Source organism: Nanorana parkeri, unplaced genomic scaffold, assembly GCF_000935625.1.
Source record: "Nanorana parkeri isolate BGI_ZX_2015 unplaced genomic scaffold, ASM93562v1 scaffold347, whole genome shotgun sequence".
Classification (NCBI taxonomy): domain Eukaryota; kingdom Metazoa; phylum Chordata; class Amphibia; order Anura; family Dicroglossidae; genus Nanorana; species Nanorana parkeri.
The window spans coordinates 668857-684749 of NW_017306615.1; the positions used below are offsets into that span (position 1 = coordinate 668857).

The 15893-nt window shown below is 47.1% G+C and overlaps 1 protein-coding gene across 1 annotated transcript in view; it reads left to right on the top strand.

Moving 5' to 3' along the window:
* Positions 1-15893, top strand: part of CLCN7 (chloride voltage-gated channel 7) — a 58337-nt gene that overhangs the window by 10324 nt on the left and 32120 nt on the right. The window contains exons 3-11 of the mRNA XM_018558608.1: positions 3562-3633; positions 3958-3960; positions 5114-5185; positions 7106-7171; positions 9253-9385; positions 10992-11101; positions 12095-12175; positions 14210-14272; positions 14853-14936. Coding sequence (XP_018414110.1) covers positions 3562-3633; positions 3958-3960; positions 5114-5185; positions 7106-7171; positions 9253-9385; positions 10992-11101; positions 12095-12175; positions 14210-14272; positions 14853-14936 — 684 coding nt within the window. The remainder of the gene's footprint in view (positions 1-3561; positions 3634-3957; positions 3961-5113; positions 5186-7105; positions 7172-9252; positions 9386-10991; positions 11102-12094; positions 12176-14209; positions 14273-14852; positions 14937-15893) is intronic.

Below are 15893 nucleotides of genomic sequence, written 5' to 3' on the forward strand. Positions count from 1 at the left end.
TGACCCCCGGGGCAAAGGGCCATTTCTCCAGGGACCCCCGGGGCAAAGGGCCATTTCTCCAGGGACCCCCGACGCAAAGGGCCATTTTTTCTGACCATTATTAATTATTGAAGTGATTGTCACTGATGTATAGAGCAAATGAATGTTGTAAAATATTTGTCTCTGGGTGAAATACTCTAAGTACGTTATATTTCTCATTCTTTCTATTAAAATGTTCACCAGCTTACCGATCGTGGTATTTTGCGGTGAAGTGTAGATCTAATTGCAGGGGTTCTGCGAGACCTCCGTATTATTTGCAGGGTTCCTCTGGGGTAAAGGGATCAGGCCGTGGTGAGCATTCACATCACATGATCAGCTATGAGAATGACGGCTTTCCATAGTCACTGTTCAGCAGAATGTTAAAAGGTTTCTTCATGAAACTCAACTCAGTCTTGGGTACTTGGAAACACAAGTGACCTCACTTACTAGCACTTCCTGTTCAATGGGGTTGTTCCTCTTTCTGTCATTGTACTTCCTCATCAGCTGTTACCATTTGTATTTATTCCATTAGCTTTGCTTGCAGGCTTATGTAGTAAGGGAGGCAGGCAAGGAGCTTGAACCTATAGCAACCAATCACAGTTCAGATCATGGTTTCTGATGGCTGCACCTATGTACAGATCACAAAACAGGTTTAGCAGCTTCCCCTCTGCTGGTGGCACCTTCCATTGGCTTTACCATCCTGTTCAACACCCCAAAATCCCTGTGTAAGTTCCAGGTGAGGTTTGAGGTTCCCACGTGACAGCGTTTGGGTCTGGCATTGTGAAAGGAAGGAAGGACTTTCCTTTTGGGATCAACTAGGGTACTTGGTGGCAAGGAAGCAAGTGGGACATTTGGCACCAGTGGCTGAGGGCCTTGCTGTGGAGCTAACGTCTTACTTTGCCCAGACACGTAGGATAATGAGAGAGACTGACCCTTAAAGGAGAACTCCTCAAAAATGACCTCTTGCAGTGCGGCACCAATAGTGTGTGCAAGCTCCAGGACTGTCATTTGTGGCTCTGGCACATACAACTTCACAAACAAGACAATAATGGCAGTTCCCATGCTTCTCTCCTTTTAGAGCAAGGGTGGGCAACTCCAGCCCTCCATTTCTTGTGGAACTACAAGTCCCATGAGGCATTGCAAGAGTGACACTTACAGGCATGACTCCCAGAGGTAGAGGTATGCTGGGACTTGTAGTTAAAGCACAGCTGGAGGGCCAGAGTTGCCCAGTTTTTGGAATAAACCCCAAACATTTTATTTTTTTTGGGAAATGGTGCAAATCTTTCTTTTGTTTTTCTGCCATCTGTGTCTCTTGACTTCCTGTCCTGTAGACACAACAGGAAATTAGCTCCTCTACTCCCCCTGTGGTCCTCAACTCCCCACTCTACTCCACACTGTGTGCAAATCGCTCAGCTCCTCTACTCCACCCTGTGGTCCTCAACTCCCCACTCTACTCCACACTGTGTGCAAATCGCTCAGCTCCTCTACTCCACCCTGTGGAGTAGAGAAGCTGAGCGATTTGCACACAGTGTCTGTGGCTGCTTACAAAATATCTCAATTTTATCTATGATATGTGAGTAGTATTCCCTTTTTTTTTAATAAAGTCTGGTATCCTTTTTAAAACCATCTGCACTACGAGTTTCCACTTTTTACTTTATTTGATGCATGGGCCATTCGGATGAACTGTCTGTTTCCAATTCCTGAGACTGCAAGAGAGTCTGTACCTGAGAGGAGGTAATCACTCGGAGGTATTGGGCATCAGGTGCTTCCTCTACCTGTTTCGAATTAGAGGAACAGCGCATACAGACCCTGGTGGGTCTCTGCTAAAGGTGAGGGGCATTCCAGAAGATTTCTCTGTTGATGGTCACAGGAGACTAAGTTTATTCTACATCCAATGTTTTATCTTCTATTTACTTAATGGACTATTGAAGATCCAGGATCATGGACATTTTTTAACCATTTATTATTTTCACTGGAGTGCAAGTTACACACATGCGTTTTTCTTGTCGGTATTCTTTGCACATTGCATCACATTGATTCACAGTTAATATTTAGTGCATTTGATTTTTCATTATGGATATTTTGTAGCAATTACATTTACACTAAGGTGCATGTTATATACATGCGTTTCTTTTTTGTTTTGCACTTTTTACACATTGTATCACATTACTCCAAGGTCAGTATCTACTATATCTGATACTTTGCGGTCTCATTCACACAGCGCGGATTTTACCATTAATTTCATACGTTATATCTGACCACACAGATTTCAGCTGCTGCTTAACTTGATTAGAGTAGTGGCGCGAGGTTTCACATCATTCACAACAGGAAATTGGTGAAGATCTCCCCAAATGGGGGGAAATCTCCTCTTATGCAGTCACTTCCCCATTGGAAGATTTCCCCTCTATTCTTGTTCTGGAACATTTGGGCTTTCCTTCACTTTCTGTCCCTTGGTTACCAGGACAGTGTGAACATGGAGGTAGACGGCAGTTATAAAAGGACAGAGGTTCTAACCCCTTACTACTCCATCCAAGCCGAAGCTTAAGCCCTCGTTCACACCTGAACGTTTTGTAGCGTGTTCTACGCTCGACGAACGCTCTACAAAACGCTCAAAATATAAATCCCATTGTATTCAATGGTCTCGTTCCCACCTTGGCGTATTTCCGCCCGTCCCTAACGCGCTACAAAACGGCCCACGCCTGAAAAGGTACAGGTACTACTTTGGGCCGTTTTGTTGCGCGTTTCCATTGGGATACAGCCAAGTAGTCTTCGGAAACGCGCAACGGTCGCGCAACTTTTTTACCGCGGATCGCGGTAAAAAAACCCGCGACGGTCGCGCATATGCAATACGCCTAGGTGTGAACGAGACCTAAAAGAAAACTATGGAGTAACCGTTTTACCCCATAGTTCTCTTCAGGGTCACAGGAGGACATATACTAACATCCTCCCGTGACCCAAAACTCAGTATGTGGCGAGCTACAGCTCACTATATACCAAGAGCGCCGCAGGCGGGATGGATCCGGACAATGCTTTCGAGATCCACCCAGCTGCGTGAGTGATAGTGGACTCTGCCTATCTAGAGGCGGAGCCAGCTGTACCCGCCCCCTCCACTGTCTGTTCCTCCACTCAGCGCTGGAGGATCGGAGAGGGGCGGGGGGAATCCCTGCGGGCAGCGGTGTCTGACAGTCACGGCTCTCTGCAGGGAGATGATCAGAAAGTGAGCGAGCGATGGTATGTGTTCCCTCACTTCTCGATCTATTGAGCTGACCTGTGACAGTCTCATTGTCACACGTCTGCTTGAACTATGAGGCTGAGTGGAAATCATTTACCTTATAGATATCCTTTTAATCTTTTTGTTTTGCCCTCTCTGGTTCCTCCTGACCCCTCTAGCCCAAAATCAACTAATTTATTAGCACCCAAATAGCTGCCATGTCATAACCCAGATCATGTGCATTAGTTGCTGATACTATGTCACTTGTGACTGTCTGAGCGTCATCACTCAGCCCTCTCTGGATTTTATTTAACAGACGTTTTGTTTTCCAGCATTCTAGTTCTCTCCTGTTCCGTATCGGGCAGCTGAGCACAGTGGACCTCGAAGATGAAAATCAGGAACTGGTGAGTTGTAGACATTAAAGCGGACCTTTACACTCAAAAATCTAATTCTACCCATGCTTCCCTCTGTGTATGATGATTAATAATAACATAGACATGTCAGGTGTAAAAGGCTGTGATTGTGAAATACTTACACTTGCAGAGCATTCACTTCCTGCTTTGTAAGGGCAAAATGACTTGAGTTTGCCAAAGCAATGCACACTGGGATTGCCTTGTCATCAGCAGAGCATTGCTGGGAAATCTCGCGAGATCTCAGGGAAAGGCATTTTCCTCCCCTGAGATGATGTGTATGGTCACATGTCCTAGTCACATGTGCCAGAAATACAGGAAGTAGGAGAGCTAGTAATCTGCCCTTAGTTAACATGGCCACTGCCAGAAGAAAAGAGAAATAAGGAATGCAAAGAATACAATGCCGGCAATTATCTAGAAGTATGTGTTTGTAGATTGTCAGCACTACGCATTACTAGAGGTGCGTTTGTTGTTATTTTATACATATGGGTAAAGGTCCGCTTTAAAGCAATGCATTCCCTCACTGTTAGCTAAACTATAATCCAGGGTGGGTGTCCTGCGTCATATGTTTGATTAGAGGGTTTGCTGAGCACTCCTGTGTGTTGAGCCTTTTAGATTAAATGGTTTTCTTCTCTTTATGTGTCGGGGAGTGCTCAATAGGAGGTTAGGAACATGACCTAAATCAGAGATGGCAACCTTGGCACTCCAGCTGTGGTGAAGCTACAACTGCAATAGTGCCCCTGCGAATCATGCCTGTGGCTGTCAGAGTCTTGCAATGCCTCATGGGATTTGGAGTTTCATCACAGCTGGAGTGCTGAGGTTGCCTACCCCTGCTCTAGAGGAATTCTTAGGCCCCATTCACACATAGCGACATACCTTTTGCAGCGGCCGGGATAGCGCGACTTTCGGGGCGACGTTCCAGCGACGGTAGCGCGACCTTCTCCGTCGGGCTCCATTAGAAAAAAGCAAAATCCGCAGAAAAAAGGGTCCTGTAGAAGAGACCCGCGACGAGCGACGCGAGACATGGGGCTAAGACGGCTCCATTGAATATCATTAGCCGGCGACTTCTCGCGATATAGCACATTTTTGCCGCGATATATCGCTACGTGTGAATGGGGCCTAAGGTTCTACAGGACACTGTTTGCCAAACCCTGTTACAAGTCATTCATTTTCATTCCCATGTATAGGGTGACAGATATGCACTGGATGTTTGTTCATACCGTTTTGAGTGTATTGGTTCCATGGCGGTTAATTTTCCATCCATCCCGTCATACCATGCCACATCCATCCACATTTGGATACTCCATTGGCACTTGGTAGGGAAGTAAAACATATGTTGTAGCTCCTGGGGTTGTCTTCAACTCATTCTTACCCTCAGCTGGTTTTTAAACATGGCCGTACTGGTACACCATATGAGATGTACATTATTATATATGTATTTATATTTTATATGTATGTTTATTTATTTTTTTAGGAAACGGATCTTTCCTCCATGGTCCTCAAAGAAATTCCTCACACTGACAACCTGCTCTCGCTCAAATATGAGGTATGTATTTCTTTCAGCTCAGATCTATTGAGGTTAAACTGGAGCTTTGTTTGTAAGATTTAGGGGGTGTAATTAGATCCATTCACCCTGGAACTTTGCACTTTCGTTCTGTGTGATTGGAGGCAATGAAGAATGTTATTTAGCATATGTTCTTTCCAGGTAGAATGTGATATTACGAAAATACCACAGTATGGCCAATAGTTGGAGCTGAGGAGCTTAGGGAGGAATATTTAAATCCATTTCTTCTCAGCTCCATCTAGTGGCCATGAGGTGGTATTTACCTGCTATTTCATTCGGCCCAGAGAGAAAATCTACCAATAACATTCGTTTTTGTCTTCATTTGAAAAAAAACGATCGTGGATTAAATTTCCCAGGATGAATGACTGCTAATTCTTTATGGATACACCCCTTAGAATTGAACATGTACAGAGTGTCCCCATTCCTGCAACAGTTTGTCATGAGTTCATGTGGCAGTGTGTGTGTCTTGATGTTCAGGTTGTTCTGAGCAAAAGCTGTTTTCGGTTCCTCAGTCTGAATGTTATAAAGCGAGAGTCAGGAGACTGGATGCATAAAATATTAAATCACAGGTAAGGAAAGCTCTGTTGCAGCGCTGTCATTCAGGAGAACCAGATGTGATTCGGCGAATGAAAGACTTTGTTTTTAAATTGTAATTGTCCGGACTTCCTTGTAAAAAGATTGATATTTGCCTGTTTGTATGTGGCTTTACCTTGTTGCCTGACTTGATGACAATATAAAGCATTGTCTCTCCTCTCCTGAGTGTGCTTAACAGTGTAAAATAACAGATGGTTTGTTCCTATTGACCTCGCAGCTCTGTTGTTTGATGCCGTTATGTACACTCAGATGCTGGGAGAGCACAGACATAAGAAGCCATCATGTGACTTGGACCACCCAACCTCACCTGTACCTGAAATACCACTTTAGGGTCAGGATTAGGGATGCACCGATACCGTTTTTTCGGTATCGAGTACCAATATTTTTTTTTCCGGTACTTGGCCGATAAAGAGTGCCCCAATTATCAGTATGTTGGGCGGCAGATCATGACCCGTTGCCCGGCTTCCTGATTGCCTGTGAAGCCGGTGTCCTAGTGAAACAACACCGGCTCCACTTGCCGAGGCAGCCTGGCTTCCTGACCAATCAGAAAGCTGGGAGGCGGGTCATTACGTGCTGCCCGGTTTCCTGATTGGTTAGGAAGCCAGGCTGCCTCGCAACAAGAGAAGCTGGCTTCCTAGCCAATAAGGAAGCCGGGCGTCACGTCATGACCTGTCTCCCGGGTTCCTGATTGGCTAGGAAGCCGCCTTCTTTTGTTCCTAGACAGCCTGGCTTCCTGACCAATCAGGCGGGAGGTGGATCATTAAGTGCCCCACGGCTTCCTTATTGGTTAGGAAACCCGGCTGCCTCTCAACAAGTGAAGCCGGCTTCCTAGCCAATCGGAAAGCTGGGAGGCCGGCTTCCTGATTGGAAAGGAAGCCGGCTCCATGCTCCCTCTGCACTGCTGGTCAGGGGGAGGTAAGTATCGGAGCATTTGGGCGAGTATGAGTACTCACCCAAATATTCAGTATCGGCACTGATGCTAGGAGCGGTATCCGTGCATCCCTAGTCAGGTCACTATCTGCAAGGAATTTGCATGTTCTCCCTGTGCTTGTGTGGGTTTCCTCCCACACTCCAAAGACATGCTGGTGGGTTAATTGGCTCCTGCCTAAACTGGCCCTGCATGCATGTAAGTTGGGGACCTTAGATTGTAAGCTCCTTGATGGCAGGGACTGATGGGAATGTGCACTATGTAAAACGCTGTGTACATTGCTGACGCTATATAAATAATAAATAAATGAAACCCGTTCTGTTCACTAGCAGACATTTTTTTTACAAGAATTCAACTTGTTCCCAATCTGCTTTCTGTAGAGTTTGGATTACGACAACAGTGATAACCAGCTGTTCATTGAAGAAGAGATGAGGATAAACCATGCGGTAACTATCTACTCTGCTCCCCAGTTATTTTCTTTTATAAAGCCCTTGTAGCATGAACATCATGGGGCTTGTGGGGTTTGGAGAGCAATTGTATACAGTGCAATACAAATAATAAATCCTTTGGCTTCCATAGAATCCCCTGATTATAAGTTCTCTCTTAGCTGTGGGCGCTGCCTCAGCTTACAATAACAGAATAGGGAATGAATACACAATCTGGGTGCACTGGTATGTGATTCCATTCAGAGATTTGATGCAGAGGAAGGAAGGGGGTGAACGGGAGGGGTTTTGCCTGAAAGGTGTCGCAAATGAGCGAGAGCCAATTAAAAATAGTCATTTAAAGATGGACTCCAGGTATGCAAAAAGTTAACCCTTGCAGTGGGGCTATCCCCCCCACCTCACCCCCACACACACACTGCAGGTTAAGGGTTAACTACTCATTTTTCTCTAGGGTTGAAAGAAAACAAAAAGATATATTTACCTGATCCTCGGTTCTGTGGCTGTGACTCCGCACCTCCCCTCCTGCTCCTTTTGGGGTATGTCCCTCGGCATTCTCACGTCTAATGCAAGTGAATTGACTGCATTAGACATGATGGTGTCAGCGGGGCTTAGAAGAGGCTGCTGGGGCTGGTCTAGCAGCAAGGTGGGATTGAGGATCAGGTGAGTATATTTATTTTATTGGATCCCCTAGGGAAAGTCGAGCAGTTAACCCTTGCAGCGCGTGGGAAGCCCCACTGCAAGGGTTAACTTTTGACATTCCTGGAGTTCCTCCCGGAGTTATTCGTTGCAGGAAATAATAAAGTGTATCAGTCAGGTAAACCTGGGGGAAGGATATAAAACAAAGCTGTAGAGTTCTGTTATGGGGAAGTGCAGTGACATTATAGATAAGAGGGAAGCAACCTTAGGTGACACTATAAACCCCACAATGCCTCTGTCCCTGGTGCTCATGTCTGTGGCTGTTAGTCTTGCAATGCCTCGTGGGACTTGTAGTTTCACAGCAGCTGGAGTGCCAAGGTTGCCTATCCCTGTTATAGATCTGTAACCCTCATCTGCATGTGGCAGCACCTCTGTGGTGATCTCATGTAGCTCCGCTGTCTAAAGCTGACCATACACCTATAGATTATCTGCAGATTTTCTATGGTCAGATTCCTCCGTCTACGCTAAACTGTGTGCATGAAGGAATCTCCCGCTGGGCCAAGCTTCAGTATCTTGCTAGTCGGCCCCGCTGGCTCTCAAAACACTTAAAGGAGAACTATGAGGCGAGTGAAAATCACTCAGCCTCATAGTTTGAGCCGACGTGTGACAATGAGACTGTCACAGGTCGGCTCAATAGATCGGGAAGTGAGCGAACACATACCGTCGTTCGCTGACTTCTCGATCCTATCCCTGCAGAGAGCCTGTCAGTCACGGCTCCCTGCAGGAATTCCTCCCCTCCCCGCTCCGATCCTCCAGCGCTGACTGGCGGAACGAACAGGGGAGGGGGCGGGTACAGCTGGCTCTGTCTCTAGATAGGCAGAGCCAGCTGTCACTCACGCAGCTGGGTGGATCTCAACAGTAATGTCGGGATCCGTCCCAGCTGCGGCGTCTCGGGAAAACCGCAAGCTGCAGCTCGCGGTATACTGAGCTTTGGGTGACGGGAGGACGCTAGTTTGTGTCCTCCCGTTACCCTTAGGAGAACTATGGGGAAAAGCCCTGACCCCCCATATTTCTCCTTTTGAACAATGCCTGCATCCAATCAGATTGTTCAGGTATTTGGACAGCCAGCGGAGCCGACTAGCAAGATACTGAAGCTCGGCCCAGTGGGAGATTCCTCCATACACACAGTTTAGCGTAGATGGAGGAATATGTTGCACCTTTTCCATCTGACCAGAGAAACTCTGCAGATCATCTATAGGTGTATGGCCAACTTATGGATTTGTGTCGATGGCATCAGCTGAGATCATTTAAAATGAATTGGCAGGTGCATCTGACCTATAGTTGCCGTCCTTTGGCCCTGCATACCCTTTGGCTTGTATGGAAATGCAAAACCCATCAAAGCAAAAAGCCCCTAATGGTTCCTCTCCTGTGTTCTTTTCTTGCTCCAGGCTTTCCGCTCTGTGGAGGTAACACGATGGGTCATCTGTGGATTGATCGGGATTCTGACCGGCCTTATCGCTTGCTTTATTGACATTATGGTGGAGCTACTGGCCGGATTTAAGTACCAAGTCATTAAAAGCAGTATCCTTTATAAACAAATCTCTGATGTATAATGTTTAAACTTCGAGAGCTATTAAAGTGACACCAATCTCAGGAGATAAATCTTAAAAATACATTCAGGTACCTGAACCATTAACAATACTGGACCTTATTTGTGTATCACTCGGCTGTAGATCCTCAAATCATCTCTGAATTGGTACTGACACTGTCCTTCCTTCTGCAGGGGGTCTACTTTTGTTCCCCATGGTCCCTGTGTGTGTAAAGTAGTCACCGCTCCAAGCTCACTCCTGTGATGGACTACAATCTCAATACCAATCAGTAATCTAAACATGAGATTGTAGTCCATCCCGGGAGCGAGCCGCCTCCTCTTCACAGGAGCTCCGTAATGAACAACAGAAGGCAGGTGGTTTCTGTGAAATGCGTCAGGCCCGGTATCTCTGTGTCACATCTGATAATATCTGGAAGACTCCAAGCTGTTGGGGACGTAAAATAGTCAGCCTATCATTGCAGGGGATGTAAATTGGTTGAAATTAAAGGTGAACTCTAGAAAATGAATAAAAACCCGTGTAGTAGGGGGAGATTCACCACTCTATTTGTACTGGGGACCATTTTCAGTGAGAGAAAAGGAGAAGAAATCCAAAATTTTACAATTGTCTCCAGAACAAAAGAAGAAATCTTCAATGGGGACACCTGTTCCAGGGAGCAGCTGAATAGGGAAATTCATCTTGCTTTGGGAGATTTCCTCTAACTTCCTGTTAGGGAAATTTCCCAAATGATACACAGTAGGGATGCACCGAACTTCCGGTCAGAGGGAGATTTCCTCTGACCAGTAGTGTCGAGGGAACATAGAGCTGGCTTCCCGGCCAATCAGGAAGCCAGGCGGCGGGTGCTGACTCGCCGCCCGGCTTGCCGATTGGCCAGGAATCCATGCTGTTTGACCGGGAAGCTGGCTTCCTGTCAGTCAGCACCTAGCTGGCTTTTACCGGCCCATGAGGAAGCTGGCTTTCCCAGCCCATGATGAAGCTGGCTTTCCCGGCCCATGAGGAAGCTGGCTTTCCCGGCCCATGAGGAAGCTGGCTTTCCCGGCCCATGAGGAAGCTGGCTTTCCCGGCCCATGAGGAAGCTGGCTTTCCCGGCCCATGAGGAAGCTGGCTTTCCCGGCCCATGAGGAAGCTGGCTTTCCCGGCCCATGAGGAAGCTGGCTTTCCCGGCCCATGAGGAAGCTGGCTTTCCCGGCCCATGAGGAAGCTGGCTTTCCCGGCCCATGAGGAAGCTGGCTTTCCCGGCGCATCAGGAAGCTGGCTTTCACAACCATGTAAATCCCGGTCCCCTTGTCTGTGTTCACAAATGTTTGACACGGGTCAGATACTGTAATTTGCTACAAAGTTATAATGTTTGCAGCCTGACCACTGAAGGGAGGGGAGACTGAGGAAATGCTTCCTCCTGCCTACAGCAGACTAATATTCTTTCTACTCTCTACCCAGGCACAGTAACATGAGCTGAATTCCATGGGAGGATTTACAAACCTTCACATGCTTGCTCCTCAAAAAATGCTCATACACCTTTGTACTAAAACCGTGCAGCTGCCACTGTGGATTATTCTAGTGTCCTTATCCAGAACTGTCAGATATCGATAAGTTTACAGAAAAAGGAGGACTGTCTTTCTCTTTGCTGCTGTGGGCGGTTTTTAACGCTGCCATTGTCATGATTGGGTCACTCCCTGTCGCCTTCGTGGAGGTAAGGTCACTGAAGCTGGCTTTTGCAGCCATTTATCAGAGCAGAGGCGGGCAATTCATTTTTTTAAGGGGCCACATGAGAAACTGGGACTGTTGGGGAGGGCCAAACTAATAGGGGCCTGTTGGTTGGGCCCTCCACAGCCATTCCAGTTTCTCCATGCGTTAATGTGATTAACGCATGGTGTACCACACAACAGACCTACCGTGTGTTATAGTGCGGCAGGTGCGTTGCATTGCCATTTATTTCGATGGCACCTCAAATGCAACTCCTGGCTGCAATGGGATCAACCGCGCGGTTCCCGCCATACTGTACGTTGTGGTATGATGGAAAAAAAGTAGTGCATGCACTGTTTGTTTTTTTTCAGTCTTGCCGCAACACACGGTATTGCGGTACTGTGTGGTCGATTCCGTTGCAGCCAGGAGGTGCTTTTGGGGTACCATTCAAATGAATGGCAAAGCAGCACACCTCCTGCACTGTTACCGCATGGTAGGTGCGTTGCGTGCTACCGTGTTGATCGCACAGAACTACAATTAACGCAGGGACACTTGGTCCTAATACTAAGTATGTGCCACATACAAGGGTAAAGCTGGGGGCAGGAAGACTTTGTCACTGGCTGTTTGGATCGCCCAGCAGTCCTAGCAACCATTGATTGCAGAGGAAACTTGACGTCATTGGTTGCTAGGAAGCCAGAGATCCTAGCAACCAAGGACTGAAGAGAGACACGGTCCAGACTGATCGCTGACCTGCGCTGGGCTATAGCATGCAGTGGATGTACAGGCCTTGGAGGCCGATGCATCCACTGGCAGCCAGCCATAAACGAGTGCAGGTTGGCGATCGGTCCGTTTGTGGACCGCGGGCGCGACTGCCACAGACCAAGAGCCGGGTAAGGACCATGGGCCGTAGAATGCCCATGTCTGTATCAGAGGCTAGCTTGATGCCATCATTTTCCATTTCTATAAATCTGAAGTCTTATTTACTTCTTTTATCTTTCAGCCGGTGGCAGCCGGAAGCGGCATTCCTCAGATCAAGTGTTTCCTGAACGGGGTAAAAATCCCACACGTTGTGCGACTTAAGGTAAGAAAATAGTCACATGGCTTGTTTTATTTCTCACTATCTTACTTCTGTGCTGCCGATTCCTATTAACTTTCTATGTTTGTTTTTCCCTCCGATCTTTTGTAATGGATTTTTGAGAGAAATGTCAGATGTGGCACAAATACCGGGGCCTGTAGGGAGGACAGATGTGGAAGTATTGATTTGTAATAGCAGTGATCCCATATTGTGTCATCAGTGTGTGACTATAGGATGTCTGCAGTCTCTGACAATCTCTTGTAGCATGTCTGTAGTCTCTGACCATCTCTTATAGGATGCCTGCAGTCTCTGGCCATCTCTTGTTACATGTCTGTAGTCTCAGACCATTTACTTGTAGCATGTCAGCCTCTGACCATGTCGTTTAGGATGTCTGCAGCCTCTGGCCATGTCGTTTAGGATGTCTGCAGCCTCTGACCATGTCGTTAAGGATGTCTGCAGCCTCTGACCATGTCGTTAAGGATGTCTGCAGCCTCTGACCATGTCGTTAAGGATGTCTGCAGCCTCTGACCATGTCGTTAAGGATGTCTGCAGCCTCTGACCATGTCGTTAAGGATGTCTGCAGCCTCTGACCATGTCGTTAAGGATGTCTGCAGCCTCTGACCATGTCGTTAAGGATGTCTGCAGCCTCTGACCATGTCGTTAAGGATGTCTGCAGCCTCTGACCATGTCGTTAAGGATGTCTGCAGCCTCTGACCATGTCGTTAAGGATGTCTGCAGCCTCTGACCATGTCGTTAAGGATGTCTGCAGCCTCTGACCATGTCGTTAAGGATGTCTGCAGCCTCTGACCATGTCGTTAAGGATGTCTGCAGCCTCTGACCATGTCGTTAAGGATGTCTGCAGCCTCTGACCATGTCGTTAAGGATGTCTGCAGCCTCTGACCATGTCGTTAAGGATGTCTGCAGCCTCTGACCATGTCGTTAAGGATGTCTGCAGCCTCTGACCATGTCGTTAAGGATGTCTGCAGCCTCTGACCATGTCGTTAAGGATGTCTGCAGCCTCTGACCATGTCGTTAAGGATGTCTGCAGCCTCTGACCATGTCGTTAAGGATGTCTGCAGCCTCTGACCATGTCGTTAAGGATGTCTGCAGCCTCTGACCATGTCGTTAAGGATGTCTGCAGCCTCTGACCATGTCGTTAAGGATGTCTGCAGCCTCTGACCATGTCGTTAAGGATGTCTGCAGCCTCTGACCATGTCGTTAAGGATGTCTGCAGCCTCTGACCATGTCGTTAAGGATGTCTGCAGCCTCTGACCATGTCGTTAAGGATGTCTGCAGCCTCTGACCATGTCGTTAAGGATGTCTGCAGCCTCTGACCATGTCGTTAAGGATGTCTGCAGCCTCTGACCATGTCGTTAAGGATGTCTGCAGCCTCTGACCATGTCGTTAAGGATGTCTGCAGCCTCTGACCATGTCGTTAAGGATGTCTGCAGCCTCTGACCATGTCGTTAAGGATGTCTGCAGCCTCTGACCATGTCGTTAAGGATGTCTGCAGCCTCTGACCATGTCGTTAAGGATGTCTGCAGCCTCTGACCATGTCGTTAAGGATGTCTGCAGCCTCTGACCATGTCGTTAAGGATGTCTGCAGCCTCTGACCATGTCGTTAAGGATGTCTGCAGCCTCTGACCATGTCGTTAAGGATGTCTGCAGCCTCTGACCATGTCGTTAAGGATGTCTGCAGCCTCTGACCATGTCGTTAAGGATGTCTGCAGCCTCTGACCATGTCGTTTAGCATGTCTGCAGCCTCTGACCATGTCGTTTAACATGTCTGCAGCCTCTGACCATGTCGACCATGACTATTTTTTGTTATATGTCTGCAATGTCTTGACAGCTTTGTATACCATTACATTCGCTTCTTATGTGCAGCCCTATGGTAATGCTAGGGAGCCACACTTGCTGTCTAATACATCAAGAAGGTTGAACACCACTTTTCTACGGCCTGATGACAAAACTTTAAACCAGACTTTTTTTTTTTTACAGAAATCTCTCTGACTTTTTACTTTCTTTGTGCTTTTTTGGCAGACCTTGGTGGTGAAGGTGTGGGGAGTCATCATGTCTGTAGTCGGTGGACTGGCTGTGGGCAAGGTTAGTAAAAAAACAAATGTTTTCCTTTTTTCCTCCAGATCTCCCTGAAGCCTTGTGTGCATACAATGGGTGTGCATATGTGATTGAAGCGCAGGTCAGCAGATTCCTATGGGTACAGTGTGGACGACTGTTTTAGGACTGCACTTGACTTGCTTTGTTTTGCACTTCTCTGGGTGCAGCAAGTCCTATTAGGCCCCATTCACACTGAGGGAAAAATCCCGCGATTTCCAGTGCGATAGCGTGCATTTTTGCCGCGTGATATCGTGAGAAGTCACCGGGCCACCGCCCTGCAAAGTGTCGCGCGAATTTCCTCTTTTTAAAAAAAAATAATGCAGCGCGACGGTGAAGGTCGCGCGATCGTCGCTGGAACGTCCGAAATCCGCTCGAGGTGAGTGTTGCTTAGTGTGAATGTGGCTTTAGAGATGCATTGCAGGAGAAGCAGGTCAAACGCTGCCTTTTGTGTTCGAACGCACGCATCTGTGTATATATCTGTTCAGTCCTGCTTCCTGATCGTTACATTTGTCACAGGTTGAATGAAATTGGAAAGCACTGTGCTGACCTTTGCTCCTTCTGAATTTAGGAAGGGCCGATGATTCATTCCGGAGCGGTGGTGGCAGCCGGTATTTCTCAAGGCAGATCTACATCGCTCAAGAAAGACTTCAAGGTCAGTTCTGTTTTACAGGAACCAGATCTCATTCTGTGGCTTTCGTGGATTCGTTACACCAAACGTTCAGAACAAGGCTGATGTATGAAAATAGAACTTCCTGTGTTGCCCGCAGCAGCCCATCGGCTATTAGGTTTTTATTTGCCAGCAGCCATGCTTAGAAAATGTTGTGGATTTATTTGGTATTGTTAACTCAAACATGCTTGTATACAAGATATCGTGCTTTAAAAAGAAACATTCTTGCTTGCTGAAAAGTAGGAGATTGTATCTATAAATGTGGGAAATGTAGGAAGCAACTTAAAGTGACATTAAACCCTCAGATTTTTTAGCATAAACCAATACTGTAATGTGCGCCTTACTGTAATCCAGGGTTGTTTCCCTTCTCTTTGCTGCTCTTCCTTTTAAATCTGTATCTGTTCTCATGCTCTGCAGAACTTCCCTTTTCAGCTCAGGGCCTCTTCCTGTACTGTTGGCTCAGGTTTCAAGCCTATACAAACGGCTACACAGACACCGTGTATCCATTCCAGAGACAAGGCAGTCTGCTGCAAAACAGAAGTTCTGCAGAGCATGAGAACAGATACAGATTTAAAAGGAAGAGCAGCAAAGAGAAGGGAAACAACCATGGATTACAGTAGGGCACACATTACAGTATTGTTTTATGTTAAAAAATCTGAGGGTTTAATGTCACTTTAACTGCTTGTAATTAAGTGCTGGCCCCTTTTAAATGGCTTTTCCTGCTCCCCACAGTAGCGGGAAACTGAGCATTTTATACAGCCGGAGATGAGTATTACATACAGGCGTACAGGCAGCAGGCCTATAGAGCTGCCTGATCACTTTGTACGGTCCTGGGGAAGTGTGGCCCCCTCCCCATATTGCTGGCTTTCCTGGGCACCGCTGTCCCCCGTGCAGAACCAACACAGCAGGTCTCTGCACACTTCCAGTGGCTGATCTCCCCTA